The 16,126-nt window shown below is 42.4% G+C and overlaps 1 protein-coding gene across 1 annotated transcript in view; it reads right to left on the bottom strand.

The window, feature by feature from the left end:
• LOC308304946 (lymphocyte cytosolic protein 2-like) overlaps positions 1–12,545 on the bottom strand; it is a 36,180-nt gene extending 23,635 nt beyond the window's left edge. Inside the window, exons 1-6 of the mRNA XM_080749570.1 lie at positions 12,447–12,545; positions 8,638–8,700; positions 7,240–7,286; positions 5,731–5,796; positions 3,664–3,692; positions 1,337–1,410 (exon numbers count right to left, since the gene is read on the bottom strand). Of these exons, the coding sequence (XP_080605696.1) occupies positions 1,337–1,410; positions 3,664–3,692; positions 5,731–5,796; positions 7,240–7,286; positions 8,638–8,700; positions 12,447–12,527 (360 nt within the window). The 5' untranslated portion in view covers positions 12,528–12,545. The remainder of the gene's footprint in view (positions 1–1,336; positions 1,411–3,663; positions 3,693–5,730; positions 5,797–7,239; positions 7,287–8,637; positions 8,701–12,446) is intronic.
• Between the last annotated feature and the right edge of the window lie 3,581 nt (positions 12,546–16,126).

Genomic DNA, 16,126 nt, shown 5'->3' with positions numbered 1-16,126 from the left:
CAATGGGACTACAGTTCAGTGCAGCACTGGCTACTTCCGATACTCGCCGTTCAGGAGCTGCCGTTCCAGACTCTATATAACATTCGGAGATTGTGGAATAGTTGTCTGGCTACGCAAGACTATACTAGCCAGGCAGTAGCCTAGGGTCCCTTTACTTTTCGGGGTTTGATCCGGTCGGGAGCGGAAACCACTTTACGTCATGTTGTAGTCCTGGACGGACTACACTTTGGATGGAACTATCAAACCGGATTCAGTTTTAACCCCAAATATTCCCCTGCACTCAAGGACATACTTTTAGGGCCTACCTAATAAACTCCTTGATCAAATCAAATCAAATCAAATCAAATCAAATCAAATCAAATCAAATCAAATCAAATCAAATCAAAATGTATTTATAGAGCACATTTAAAACAACCGCAATTGACCAAAGTGCTGCACAGAGCAGGAGCAAACAATAAAAGCATGAGCATACATGTAACATGAGCACAACACACAAGACCTCAGGTGAGATTTAAAGCTATAGAAAATAGGTGAGTTTTAACCTGAGATTTAAAAACGCTTTTAGACGGAGCAGACCTAACAGAAAAGGGCAGGCTGGTCCAAAGCCTGGGGGCTGCAGCCGCGAAAGCATGGTTGTTGTTTTTTTTTGGGGGGGGGGGATTAGCATTTTTTTTTTTTTTAAAGATTCTTTTTTTGGGCTTTGTATGCCTTTATTGATAGGACAGTAGACTGACAGGAAATGGGGAGAGAGATGGGGAATGACATGTGGCAAAGGTCGTCCGGATCGGGAATCGAACCGGCGACGCCAGCAGGCATCATAGCCTAGTATGTGGTATGCGCCTTGACCACCAGGCCAGCGGGCGCCCCGGGATTAGCCTTTTTGGTGAAAATATCGGAAATAGCCGACCTCCAAGCTCACAACGCGTCGCGCCTCGAGCTTGGAGGTCGGCTATTTCCGATGCTTGGTTTACACAGAGAGGGCAATTCGTTCCACATAAGAGTTTGGACAAGGCAATTCTCTTGAATGCTGCCTTCAGGTATGGCACATGCACACATGCACCAGTAAGGGTAAATGTAAAAATATATACTATATATTAGGCCATGAAAAGGTTTGAGAACCACTGATTTAGAAGTCATTTTTTATAAAATCGAGTCAACAATATTCAAATTGACACATTTTTCTAGATTTTTCAAAAATAGCAGCTATACAAGCTTGCAGCGCGGCACTCGGTGCCGCGCTGTGAGCTTGTATAGCTGCTATTTTTCAATAGTTAAAGCATAAAACAATGGTTAAAGTAATACCGCGTGATAACGCGCACCAGACAGACAGACTTACAAACTCGTCCTCTCCCCAGCCAGCCTGCTGCGAGTCAGAGAAGCCGTGACCGTCTGCAGAGACCGTCTGGAGTCCTGCAATACAAACCAATCACTGTGAGTTTACAGTTTACAGTTTAGGCATTTAGCAGACGCTTTTAATCCAAAGCGACTTACAATAAGCAGATAAAACATCATAATAATAAACAAGATAATATGTCAGTACATCAACAGCAAAACAATATAATCAGTCAAGAAAAAAGGTTCTAAAAAAACCTAAAAACAAATGCTAACTAGCTTCATGTATGGTCATTGAGTGTTACAGTAGTGCTATGGGTTTAGGTGGAGTCTGAAAAGGTGAGTCTTCAGTCCACGGCGAAAGCTAGCGAGTGAGTCCGTTGTTCTAAGTGCGACAGGGAGTTTATTCCACAACTTTGGGGCCAGGAGGGCAAACTGTCTCGGACGAGTGGATTTTTGCCCTGGGGTTTTTAGCGAGGGTTCTGTCAGCATCCCTGTGTTGGCTGATCTGAGTGAACGGGTGGGGGTGTAGGGGTTGATCAGGTTTTGGAGGTATGGAGGAGTCATTCATAACTGTCCATTCACTGTGAGTCATTCATAACTGTCCAATCACTGTTCATGTTATTCATTTTAGGGATGGGCAATTAATCAGCCATCATATCGGTATTGGCCAAATATTGGCCTCCCAGCAAGCACGGTCAGGAGCTGGACCAATCAGTGACGTCTCCATTGGGGCCAGATCAAGTCTGGCCTAGAATATCACCTGATTTCAACCAACATAAATCCTGCCCACGAAAAACGGACGACCTGGATTAATCAGAGAGGGTCCGATCGAGTCCAGATAAATATCATAACTAGTCAGACATGTCCCAGAATATAACCTTACATGATCATATTTCAACTAACATTACAAACAATAACAATAATCCTATAGTCCATATGACGTCCTGGTAATGACGTCAAGATCTTCCCCATATGGGCTGTGATCTGGCCTAGTTCTGAACGTCACCGGAGTCACCGGAGGACGTTATCATGACGTCATTTGGCTTGGAGGGCTTAAAATGCAATATCGGTATCATTTTATATATATTTTAAAGGCGTAGTTTACTCCCCAAATGACTTTTTTCTATTGATTACTCACGCATGGAGACTTGAGTTCAATTATATATATATATATATATATAATATATATATATATATATATATATATATATATATATTGTATTTGTCGTATTCCTAAGACAATAATTTGATTGCAACAAATGTGCCCCTATTGATTCCGGATGGGGATCCGAATGTATTTGTGTCCCCATCCAGAATCAATTGGCGTAAATTTACTATAATAGTTTTTTTTTTTTTTTTTGCTTTGGAATGCGACGAATACAAAAAAAAATATTATTGAACCCAAGTCTCCATTGCACGAGTAATCAATAGGAAAAAAAGTCATTTTGGGGGTGAACTACTCCTTTAATAGACGGTATTTTATTTTATAATAATTATGTTGCATTCTTTCAAGTCTGAAAAAGGCTTTTGTGATGATGAACAGATTACAGATTATCAGTGTGTTTTGGGGAAGCTTTCAAAAATGTCAACAAGTCGGAACATTTTTAAATAAAAACACTCGCCCATCCCTATTTATAACGGTCCATTCACTCTTCATGTGATTCATTTTAAGGCATTCACGAATAGTGATTTTTAGTATTCAAATTATTCGACCTCAAAGTATTCGAATAGTCGAATATTCGACAGGACTGGCCAAACTGTCAAATATTAAGTAAGCAAGAGGCAACATTGTGAAAATAGCCGATCTACATGTTCACAACGCCTCGCGTTGCAAGGCGTTGTGAGCATGTAGATCTGCTATTTTCACAATATTTATCTGCAGAACTGCGTCACATTACATGTAATACCTACAATTCCAAGTGCTCGTCAGGGTGGGGGTCCCCAGTTCAAATATGTTTATTTTGGGGGTCACAGCCTAAAAAGGTTTGAGAACCCCTGGTATAGAGCATTAACAAATTCATTCTTATGACTTCCTATGTAGCCAAGCTTTATAAACTATAAATGGAAACAATAAAAAATTGTTGGTGAATGCCCTAATTCATTTATAACGGTCTATTCACTGTTCATGTGATTCATGTGATTCATTCAGGTTGATATGCCTAGGCCCTAGGCATATCAACCTGTCGGGCTCCTATCCCTCCATAATCACCGCTGAGAGAGATGTTATCCCTTACGTAACAGACAGACAGACAGACAGACAGACAGACAGACAGACAGACAGACAGACAGACAGACAGACAGACAGACAGACAGACAGATAGATCATACCTGCTTCAGGAAAGCGAGGTCCTGTCGATCTGTGGAGACCAAACACATGCATGTTATTATCTGTGTGCGTTCTATGTACCTGTATGTGATCATTAATTATACAGTGCTTATTGTAAGTCACTCTGGATAAGAATGTTAAGATGAGAGGCTAGATGATAAGAAATACCTACAATTCCAAGTGCTTGTCAGGGTGGGGGTCCCCAGTTGAAATATGTTTATTTTGGGGGTCACGGCCTAAAAAGGTTTGAGAACCACTGGTTCTGGGTTTACCTAGCGGACTGAGACTCTCCACTGTCTCTCTGCATTCTATGTATGTGATTCAGGGACGTGCTGGCCATTGGGAAAAGCGGGACAACTCCCGAACGGCCGGTTCATTCCCGGCCAGTCCAAAAATAAAAAATAAAATGTCGGCCTTCGTTCCATTTTGGGGGCTGGGCGGCCAACAAAGTTAAATCGTCACTGTCGGGCAAAAACCTCATCCAAGTTTCAAATGTGTAAATATTTTCGCAAAGCAAAGCCCTGCTTCATCATACAAGACCGTTGCACAAAAGTAGTGAAAACAGCAGATCTACAAGCACACAACGCCTCGCGGTGCGAGGCGTTGTGTGCTTGTAGATCGGCTGTTTTCACTAGTTTAAATCATTTTTTAAATGATAAATACAAAACAAACGGTTTTGGACGTACAAGGTTTTCACCCGACAACGACAAAATATAACTCATGTAATTGGCCCACTGGCTTGTCTCTTGTCATGATCTGAAATGGCAAATCTTTGAGTAGCAGCAGCGCTATAGAGAGAGATCTCTCTATAGCGTGCAATGAGGGCCTCTACAACTCTTTTTCCCGGGCTGAATCAGGGGCCCAGCACGTCCCTGATGTGATTATTGACCTGTCTCATTGAGTTCAAGTCACTCTGGGTAAGATTGTCTGCTATTGTCACATTTACACTGTAAGGGTTGTAAATGCCTCCATGGTAAACTGTAAATCATACTCATAAACACAGTGGTTGTCGTGGGAATAAACCTCGTGTCTCCACGTTACACATTTTTATACATGTCAACTTGTCAACAGTCCACTCAGGAGCGTCACAAGGGGTAGGAAAGTGGGACTGAGTTACCAGGGCCCAAGGTGGAGGGGCCCTAGTAACTTTAACTATTGAAAAATAGCAGATATACAAGCTCACAGCGCGGCACCGAGTGCCGCGCTGCGAGCTTGTAGATCTGCTATTTTTTAAAAGTCGTGAAAATGTGTGCAAATCTTTGAACATTATGTATTTTTTAAGTGAACATTTGTAACTCAAATTTTGTTTCCGGGGTAGTCCCTGGAACTAAATATTTTGATATCATTTTGGGGGTCCTTCACATGAAAAAGTTTGAGCATCACTGACATGGAAACATAGGTTTCTTGCACACATTTTCACAATTTTTCAAAAATAGCAGATCTACAAGCTCGCAGCGCGGCACTTGGTGCCGCGCTGTGAGCTTGTATATCTGCTATTTTTCAATAGTTAACATTCATGGGGGGGCCCGCAGTGAATCCTTGTACCCAGGGCCCAGAATTTGGTGTGACGCCCCTGGTCCACTTGATGCCCGCTTTCATCATACGAGAGTGTCGCACAATAGCAGTGAAAACAGCAGATCTACAAGCTCACAATGCGTCGACGTGTTAAAGGAGTAGTTCACCCCCCAAAAATGGAGACTTGAGTTCCATAATATTTGTTTTTTTGTGTTTGTCGCATTCCTAAGGCAAAAATAATGATTATAGTACATTTACCCCCATTGATCCTGGATGGGGACCTAAACCCATTTGCGTCAGAATCAATGTAGGTACATTTAAGGTCAAGGGTCAAGTAAATTTACCCCCATTGATTCTCACACAAATGCATTTGGGTCCCCATCCAGAATCAATGGGGGGTAAATTTACTACAATACATTTTTTGTCTTCGGAATGCGACAAATACAAAAATATATATATATTATTGATACCATAAAAGTACAGGGATATTAATTCATTGTAAATAAGTTAAATAACATAATGGCATAATATAACGTATTTTTCAATTTATTTACCTCTTTCCAAACAGACTTCGTCTCTCTTCTTTCTTATTTATCCCACTGCACAGCTTAGAGATGAGACTGACAGACAGACAGACAGACAGACAGACAGACAGACAGACAGACAGACAGACACACACACAGACAGACAGACACACAGACACACAGAGGAATTAGGGCCCTCTTGCCAGTTACAGTTTACAGTTTAGGCATTTAGCAGACGCTTTTAATCCAAAGCGACATAAGCAGGTAATACATCACTATAATAAGCAAGATAATATGTCAGTACATCAAAAACAATATAACAAGGCATAGGAATATCAATCTAGAAAAAACAATAACATAGGTAGACCATGCACCTAATCAGTAAAAAACTTCTAAAACCTTAAAATGCTATCTAGCTTCATGTGTGGTCATTGAGGGAAGGGGAGTGTTACAGTAGTGCTATGGGTTTAGGTGGAGTCTGAAGAGGTGAAGAAGTGCCACAGGGAGTTTATTCCACAGTTTGGGGGCCAGGAGGGCAAATTGTCTTGGACGAGTGGATTTTTGTCCTGGGGTTTTTAGCAAGGGTTCTGTCAGCATCCCTGTGTTGTGTGTTGGCTGCCTTATGCCAAATAGTGTTAGTAATTTTTTATTATTATAAAAAAAAAGAATATAAAATAGCCAACGTACATACCAGTAAACATGTCTTGAGCTTGTAGATTGTCTATTGTAAACTAATTATAATGCATGAGGCTCAGATAGGACCTCTCATTGTCTATTATGACCACATTCACACTATAGCTGTGGCAGGAAGTGACTCGTCTATCTCACTTCCTGCCTCCTTCCATCACTTCCTGTGTGACATCATCACATTACTCTCTCTCTCTCTCTCTCTCTCTCTCTCTCTGTCTCTCTCTCTCTCTCTCTCTCTCTCTCTCTCTCTCTCTCTCTCTCTCGCTCTCTCTGCCAAAGTCATTGGTTCTCAAAGTGGGGGTCTCAACCTCGCGACCCCCCAAATAATCATATTTTAACTGGGGGACCCCCCCCCCCCCCCCCAACACAGGCGTTGTGATGTAAATCTGCTATTTTCACAATTTCTGACTCTCAATTTGGCCAATGTATAGTTTGTCATTTTAGAGGTATTAAAACGTCCTTAAATTATCATTTTGGAAATGTGCAGATACCCTCTATAAACTTAAACGTTATTTGTTTACTGTTGAGGGAGAAAATGTTTCACATCAAGCTAATCTAACCCCCCCAAAATAAGTTGGGGACCCCCCTGGGGCGTTGCGAGGCGTTGTGAGCATGTAGATCAGCTATTTTCACAATAGAACCGTGTTACACAAAATGTAATGCCTCAACTCTTAGTGCTCGTCAGGGTGGGGGGGGGGGTCCCCATTTAAAATATGATTATTTTGGGGGTCGCGGCCTGAAAAGGTTGAGAATCACTGGTTTAAACAACAGTATCTCCCCCCCCCCCCCCCCCCTCTGTAGTATGAAGGTCAGTGCAGAGGTGAAAGGTCCGAGGTCATGGTGACTTACGGAGCGTGGATCTTGGGGAATCTCTGCAGGTCGTTGTCACTCATGTTCTACACACACACACACACACACACACACACACACACACACACACACACACACACACACACACACACACACACACACACACACACACACACACACACACACACACACACACACACACACACACACACACACACACACAAAATATTCAGTACAATGACTCGTACAACATAGCTGACAGCAATAAATAATATTAACAAACCAGTAAGACTCCCTAATCGGGAGATGAGCGACCGTCACGTCGCATACACAAACTTTAGAAGGCAATGGTAGCCAATCAGGAGGGAATATGGGAAATGGGACAGATCCATGTTGATGACATGACTTTAGAGATACTGTGTAGCGTTTTGAGTGATTTTAGGCCCAAATCTGTAGGAACAGTGTCCAGAAATGTGTTTTGCAAGAATCGGCCTCGTGGTGGCGTTAGAAGAGGGCCATGTGAGAATGAAATGAGGGGTGAAGGTTGTGGTTTGGAAGCCAAGGAGTGTGTGTGCAACGTTTGGCATGGATAGGGGTAACAGTGACAGAGATATGAGTAGGGCGTGTGATGTGTGACGTGACTGACTGACAGACAGACAGACTGACAGACTGACTGACTGGCCGGTGGAGGTTTCTTTTTTTTTATTAGTATTTTATTGGGTTTTTTTCTTTAAAAAACAAATACACCAGCCCAAGGGCTGACACATAACAGGCACAACTTGATTGGCACAGGCGGATTACTGACAGATTACAATGAGCCAATAACAAAACAAAACAAAACAATAACAGGGCAAAAAGAACAATACAATAACAAACAATACCAACACTAGACAACAACAAAAAAAAGGGGGGGGGGGGAGGCTATGCAGTTCATATGTTTAACACGTTTGAGCGAGCAGGATACTGTGTTAGGGGGGGCTAGCCAGTAGTCTGAGATTATTTATTAGTTATTAGCGTAGGAGAGGAATCTTTCCCACTTTAGATGGAACTGGGCCATTCTGCCCTTCATAGAGAAGGATACCCGTTCATATGATGCTGTTCTTAATAGTAAGTTATGCCAGTCTAGACTAGATGGTACGTGGGCTGACTTCCACAGTTGGACTAGCAATCTCCTGCCCAGCATTATGGCAGTTTGGACCCATTCCACACATGCCGGAGAGCTTACATCTTTCAAAATAGAGGGATCTTCCAATATAAATAAGCGGATATCGAATGGAACACCCTGATCAACAACTCTCTGAATACAATCATGTATTTCTCTCCAAAAGACCTGTACCTTGGGACACTCCCATAAGACATGGGTCAACGTACCCATGTAACCGGTGGAGGTTTTGATAGTAACTGCGAACTGACGGTCACAATTATTATTTTACTCACCAGGAATCGGGATCCAGTCATCATGGTCTTCGCCACAATCTTGTCACAACCTTGCAAGTTCATCTGGAGACAGACAGACAGACAGACAGACAGACAGACAGACAGACAGACAGACAGACAGACAGACAGACAGACAGACAGACAGACAGCGTTATATTATATATCACTAGCATTTTTCCATGTTATTCGTTGGACCCCATCTCAAAATATTTAGTTCCATGCAGGGACCCCCCCAGAAGCAAAATTTGAGTTTCAATTCTTTGCTTAAAAAAGACATATATTCAAAGATTTGCACACATTTTCACGACTTTTTCTAAAATAGCAGATCTACAAGCTCACGCCGTGCTGCGAGCTTGTATATCTGCTATGTTTCAATAGCAGTACACCTTTGTAGGAAAAACTGCAGATCTACAAGCTCAAAACTCGTCGCACTGTGACGCATTTTGAGCATGAAGATCGGCTATTTTTGCCACTTACAACATAGTAAGACGACATAGGGCTTTCATTTACAATGAATAGTTAAAACATTTAGATAACAGGTTTCTGCCGTCAGTATTATGCAACGTGGCCCTCTGGAGTGAGTGTGAAATATAGTGGCCCACATCAAAGTTACCCTGCCAAACGTCATCGTTTGTTGCCAAAAACTATGGAGCAATATGCCTTATGTTCCACCGGGAACGAAGAGGATTAAATAAGTAAGTAATTATGCAAAAAAAAACAACATGTAAACCAGTGATGAATCCACTGGGAAATCAATTCCTTCAGCCCCTGCCCTTTTATTCGTATGTAAAAAGTGCCCTCTCCAGAACATGAATGCAGTTTCTATGGTGAAAGAAACACAAATGCCCCCTCTTTCCATGTCATACCTGAAGGCAGCATTCAAGAGAATTGCCTCGTCCAAACTCTCCTGAACTTGAATGCAGAATCTCCAGTATTGACGTGATTATGCTTTAGTTTGGTGTGGTGTCACGCACCGAAAACAGCCGGCCTCCAAGCTCACAACGCGTCGCGCTGCGACCGATATTATTTGTCGATATTTCCACTAAAAGGCCCTTTTTGCCCCTGCCTCTCTAACATTCTCTGCACGTCCCTGCTTGTCTTCACAATATATAATTGGTTGTTTGCGACCGTCAGGTCGCAGTTACTATCAAAACCTCCACCGGCTGTCAGTCAGTCAGTCAGTCAGGTCACACTTTTCCCCGACTCATATCTCCGCCACCGTTGGCCCGATCCATGCTAAACATTGCACACACACTCCTTGGCTGCCAAACCACAGCCTCCACCCCACATCTCTCACATGGCCCTCTTCTAGCGCCACCACGAGGCCGATTGCTGCAAAACACATTTCTGGACACTGCTCGCACAGATTTTGCCCTAAAATCACGCGAAGCGGTACACAGTATGTCTACAGTCATGTCATCAAAATGCATCTGTCCCATCTCGCGCCACCATCAGGACGATTTTTGCAAAACACATTTTTGGACACTGCTCCTACAGATTTTGCCCTAAAATCACGCAAAGCAGTACACAGTATCTCCAAAGTCATGTCATCAACATGGATCTGTCCCATTCCCCATATTTCCTCCTGATTGGCTACCATTGCCTTCTAAATTTTGTGTATCTATCCATCTCCCGATTAGGGAGTCTTACTGGTAACCTTTGTTTGACTTCTGCTTGGACCTGAGGAGGTGCAAGCACATCAACCCTCTCTCCATGTGCACACTTGTAATCCATGGGTTTAGTAGGAAGATCCCTTCTGGAATGCTGTCTTGTATAATTATACTGCACATACAGTATGAAACAGAGCTGCTACCTTTAAATGTGTTTTGAGAAAAAATAATGCTGTTATTTGTTCCAAAAGCTTTATACCCTGTATATATATATATATATATATATATATATATATATATATATATATATATATATATATATATATATATACATATACATATATATATATATATATATATATATATATATATATATATATATATATATATATACATATATATATATATATATATATATATATATATATATATATGTATATATATACTGTACATGTATAATGTCACAATGCTCTGTTTACACAATGCTGTACCCCCTCCAACTGTATATTATGTTCCCCATTTTCAACTGTTTTTATTGTATTTGTGGCACTTTCTTTGGCAATGTAAACGTATGTTTTCTCATGCCAATAAAGCTCCTTTGAATTGAATTGAATTGAATTGTATAATATTACATAATCATCGTTGTCGGGTGGAAACCTTGTATGTCCAAAACCGTTCGTTTTGCATTTATCATTTTAAAAACGACTTCAAGTAGTGAAAACAGCCAATCTACAAGTACGTTTTTGTCTCAGGGCACCCCATAAATATTTTTTTTAATCCGAGGCACCCCTACATTATAACTTTCACTCCCAGCACTTCATATTTATAGCATATTGTCGTTGTCAGGTGGAAACCTTGTAAATCCAAAACCGTTCGTATTTTATTTATAATTTATAAAATGTACTAAACTAGTGAAAACAGCAGATCTACAAGCACACAACGCCTCGCACCGCGAGGCGTTGTGTGCTTGTAGATCTGCTGTTTTCACTACTTCAGTGCGACGGCCTTGTATGATAAAGCAGGGCTTTACTAAAACGTACAAAAGTGAAACTTGGAGATACGAGGTTTCTGCCCGGCAGACAGTGACGATATTGTGTCACTCCTGTCTAACTGGACATCATAGCCTTTTGTCCAATCAGAGATCAGACACTCGGTGCCGTGCTGTGAGCTTGTACATCTGCTATTTTTCAATAGTTAAAGCACAAAACAACGCGTAATAATGCGTTCCCAGTCTAAATGGGTTAAACCCACTCCCCCTATGAAGAACATTCATGGGGGGGCCCGCAGTGAATCCTTGTACCCAGGGCCCAGGATTTGGTGAGACACCCCTGCTGCCCCTAGAGGCAGAGTGCAGTAACTACGTACAAGAATTTCACTAAGAAATGGGTTTAAAAGTGTTACAGCTTATCAGCCAAATGAGATAAAGGCACAAAAGTGATATTACACTGATTGTACATCTGTTCTTGAGCTAATTGTTCACCCCCCAATATCATGAAGGCTAATTTGACCTTTGGGCGACACCAATAAGTCGGTGTGTCCCAAAACGTAGTTACCGCACTCTGCCTTTGTAGGGCAGCATGGCTGGCACAACATACTTGTGTCCAGGGACGTGCTGGCCATTGGGAAAAGCGGGACAACTCCCGAACGGCCGGTTCATTCCCGGGCCTGGACCAGGTCCAGGCCATTAGGAAAAAAAATTAAATACAATGTCAGCCTTCGTTCCATTTTGGGGGCTGGGCGGCCAATAAAGTAAATCATCACTTTCGGGCAGAAACCTCGTATCTCCAAGTTTCAAATTTGTACATTTTTTCGCAAAGCAAAGCCCTGCTTCATCATACAAGGCCGTCGCACAAAAGCAGTGAAAACAGCCGATCTACAAGCACAAAATGCCTGCGAGGCATTTTGTGCTTGTAGATCGGCTGTTTTCACTAGTTTAAATCATTGTTTAAATGATAAAAACAAAAGGTTTTGGACATACAAGGTTTCCACCCGACAACAACGAAATATAACTCATGTAATTGGCCCACTGGCTTGTCACTTGTCATGATCTGAAATGGCAAATCTTTGAGTAGCAGCAACGCTATATAGAGAGATCTCTCTCTCTATAGCGCACAATGAGGGCCTCTACAACTCTTTTTCCCGGGCTGAATCAGGGGCCCAGCATGTCCCTGATACTTTTGTCAAACGCTACAAACTCACCCTCTTCATGAACTCAGCCAGTTGGTGTGGATTCCATCCCTGGACCTCCGTCTTGGAGGGCAGTGAGTCTTGAAGACTCATGTTGTCTCCTCCTCCTCTCCTCTCCTCCTCGGCCCTCTCCTCTCCTTTCCTCTCCCAGAACCGTCCTGGAGGTCTTCTTCACGCAGCCATGTGTCTGCTGTTGACCTCTTCTTGACAAAATGGCTGACGGCAGCAGCAGCAGCTAGGGTTGAAAAGCAACGCCGGGGGCGGTTTGGTTTGGTTGCAGTGTGTCGAACCTGGAGGAGGCGGTAGCTCACTGCCAGGGCTGCCAGGCTGCTGCCGGGTGGAGGAACAAGAAACACATGTAAAGCTAGAGTAACGCACACAGCACGGTGTAGTAGTGAGTAGTAGTGAGTAGTAGGCCTTGCTGTGAAGCACTGTGAATGAAGCAGAAGCAGTAGCCTGCTATACAAACATGAAGTAATAACAACGAGGAAACAACTGTTACGTACGCTCCGGTGTCATGGTGCTGTCAACCCTCCAACCAACAGGAAGAAAATGGCTTCTCTCTCTCTCTCTCTCTCTCTCTCTCTCTCTCTCTCTCTCTCTCTCTCTTTGTCACTCTGTCTGTCTGTCTCACTGTCTCTCTCTATGTTTGCAGTGTGTGTGTGTGTGTGTGTGTGTGTGTGTGTGCGTGCGCACGGTTTAGAGGAAGTGTAGGTTGACAGAGAGAGAAGTCAAGAACCTATGAGTGATAAAGGAAGTCCCCCCCCCCGCGCAGTTCCACCGCAGAATGTTTCACAGCCTCTTATCAACGCTCTGACATGTCACAATGTCACGCTCTGTCTGTCTGTCACTCTGTCTGTCTGTCTGTCTGTCTGTCTGTCTGTCTGTCTGTCTGTCTGTCTGTCTGCCAAACTTTTTTTGTCTCAGGGCACCCCATAATATCTTTTTAATCCGAGGCGCCCCTACATTATAATTATAGCATGTCGTCGTTGTCGGGTGGAAACCTTGTAGGCCTATGTCCAAAACCGTTCGTTTTGTATTTATCATTTATGTACTAAACTAGTGAAAACAGCAGATCTACAAGCACACATGTGCGTGTAGATCGGCTGTTTTCACTAGTTCAGTGCGACAGTCTTGTATGATGAAGCAGGGCTTTGCTTTACCAAAAGAGGTACACATTTGAAACTTGGAGATACGAGGTTTCTGCACGACAGTGTCGCTATTTTAGTGATTATGTTGCGAGGAAAAGGTTGAGATAATAGCCATTTTGGTTAGAACTGACTGAAAATAACTTTGTACTTTGTACTACAAGTTTAAAATGATACTAAATATTTTTTCCAGCGTATGATCTGGCGGCACCCCTGGACTGCCGTCAGGGCACCCCAGGGTGCCCCATCACCCACTTTGAAAACCCCTGGTCTAGGGTTATTACAATAACAATAATAACATTTAGCAGACACTCTTTATCCAGAGTGAATTACCATAAGCACGGCAAACACATACAGGGGCGCCACACCAAATTCTGGGCCCTGGGTACAAGGATTCACTGCGGGCCCCCCATGAATGTTAACTATTGAAAAATAGCAAGATATACAAGCTCACAGCGCGGCACCGAGTGCCGCGCTGCGAGCTTGTAGATCTGCTATTTTTGAAAAATCGTGAAAATGTGTGCCAAGAAACCTATGTTTTCACGTCAGTGATGCTCAAACTTTTTCATGTGAAGGACCCCCATCTCAAAATATTTAGTTCCAGGGACCCCCCAGAAGCAAAATTTGAGTTACAAATGTTCACTTAAAAAATACATATATTCAAAGATTTGCGCACATTTTCACAACTTTTCAAAAATAGCAGATCTACGGGCTTGCAGCGCGGCACTCGGTGCCGCGCTGTGAGCTTGTATATCTGCTATTTTTCAATAGCTAAAGTTACTAGGGCCTCTCCACCTTGGGCCCTGGTAACTCGTCCCACTTTCCTACCCCTTGGGAGGCCTCTGAACACATAGAATGCAGAGAGACAGAGGAGTCACTGAAACTGGGTCCCATGGTGAACTATGAACCCTGTAGTGTTAATGTAAATTACATATCAAAATAGTAATCTAGGTACATTTAAGCCAGCGTTTCTCAAACTTTTAAATGTCAAGGTCTCCCCTTATTAACTCTGCCAGTGTACAAACTGGAACCAAATGGACCCAGTTCAGGGGTGTCGCCCCGAATTCTGGGCGCTGGGTACAAGGATACACTGCGGGCCCCCCATGAATGTTCTTCAAATGGGGAGGGGGTTTAACCCATTTAGACTGGGAACACATTTATCGCGCATCATTTTGTGCTTTAACTATTGAAAAACAGCAGATACACAAGCTCATAGATCTGCTATTTTTGAAAAATCTTGAAAATGTGTCAAGATTTCTTTGAATATTTCAAATCCTTTCTATGTCAGTGGTGCTCAAACTTTTTCATGTGAAGGACCCCCAAAATGATATGTATTTGGTCACGGACCCCCATCTAAAAAATAATGTGTGTCTGTGTGTCAACAACACAACTGCACAACACAACAATGTGTGTCTATGTGTCAACTGCACAAATGTGTGTCTGTGTCAACACAACTACACCACACGACAAGTGTGTTTATGCATCAACAGTCAACACAATGACAATACAACAGTTACACTTCCACATGCACTGATCTAAACTATGTATGCCATTAGCCGCAAATTGCAACACTAGATCTTTTTTATAATCGGTTGAATCTAGGGTTGCAATAGCCTACCTCCCATAGGCAGCCAATGCATCAAAACAGTTTTTTGCTATCTGATTGTATTAAACGACTTCAAACTCACCAATATTGTGGCTCTATGGAAAGCTTGGAGTTTAGTCTTGCTATCTGCAAAGTGTTTGTTTCTGAAAAATCCACCTTATAATTGTTATGATTTATTTTCTGTCAAGAAATCCGAGCAGACATGGTTTATTTTCTAAGTGTTGAACTTCGGAAGCGCTCGTCTTCTATAACGCCATGTCCCGCTGCCTCCTGCATTATGTGACATTTAGAACCAGGTGGTCACAGGACCGTTGAGGGATTTTCCTCGAGCGCTTCCAAACTCCAGGACTTAGAAAAAAATATCATCTGAACCAAATTTCTTGGATAGAAAGTAGCTCCTAACATGTCTACTGTGGATTTTTCTGAAACAAACACTTTGCAGATAGAAAGAGTAAATTCCAAGCTTTCCATAGAGCCACAATATTGGTGAGTTTGAAGTCGTTTAATACAATCAGATAGCAAAATAACGTTTTGATGCATTGGCTGCCTATGGGAGGTATTGCAACCCTAGATTCATCCGATTATAAAAAAAATCTAGTGTTGCAATTTGCGGCTAGTATGCCATCTTAATTGATATCAATAATAGTGATACACAACTGAACACCCACACACACCCACACACACACGCGCACGGGCACACACACACACACACACACACACACACACACACACACGCACACTTCAGTGATGCTCGGAACAAACACAATGATTTGATTGATGTTTAAAAGTATTTCATTGCTCTCTAAGTAGGCTATTCTGTTCATTTAATGCCAGGTGCATCCATCTCGGAAAACTGTGGAAAGTGTTGATCAAATAGAATCAAACTGGGTTACTGCATTGTCTATTTCTAACTTCAAATGTACTCAAAAACATTCTAG

Source organism: Nannobrachium achirus (assembly GCF_963921795.1).
Source record: "Nannobrachium achirus genome assembly, chromosome: 19".
Lineage (NCBI taxonomy): Eukaryota > Metazoa > Chordata > Actinopteri > Myctophiformes > Myctophidae > Nannobrachium > Nannobrachium achirus.
This window is presented reverse-complemented; position numbering and strand designations above follow the sequence as displayed.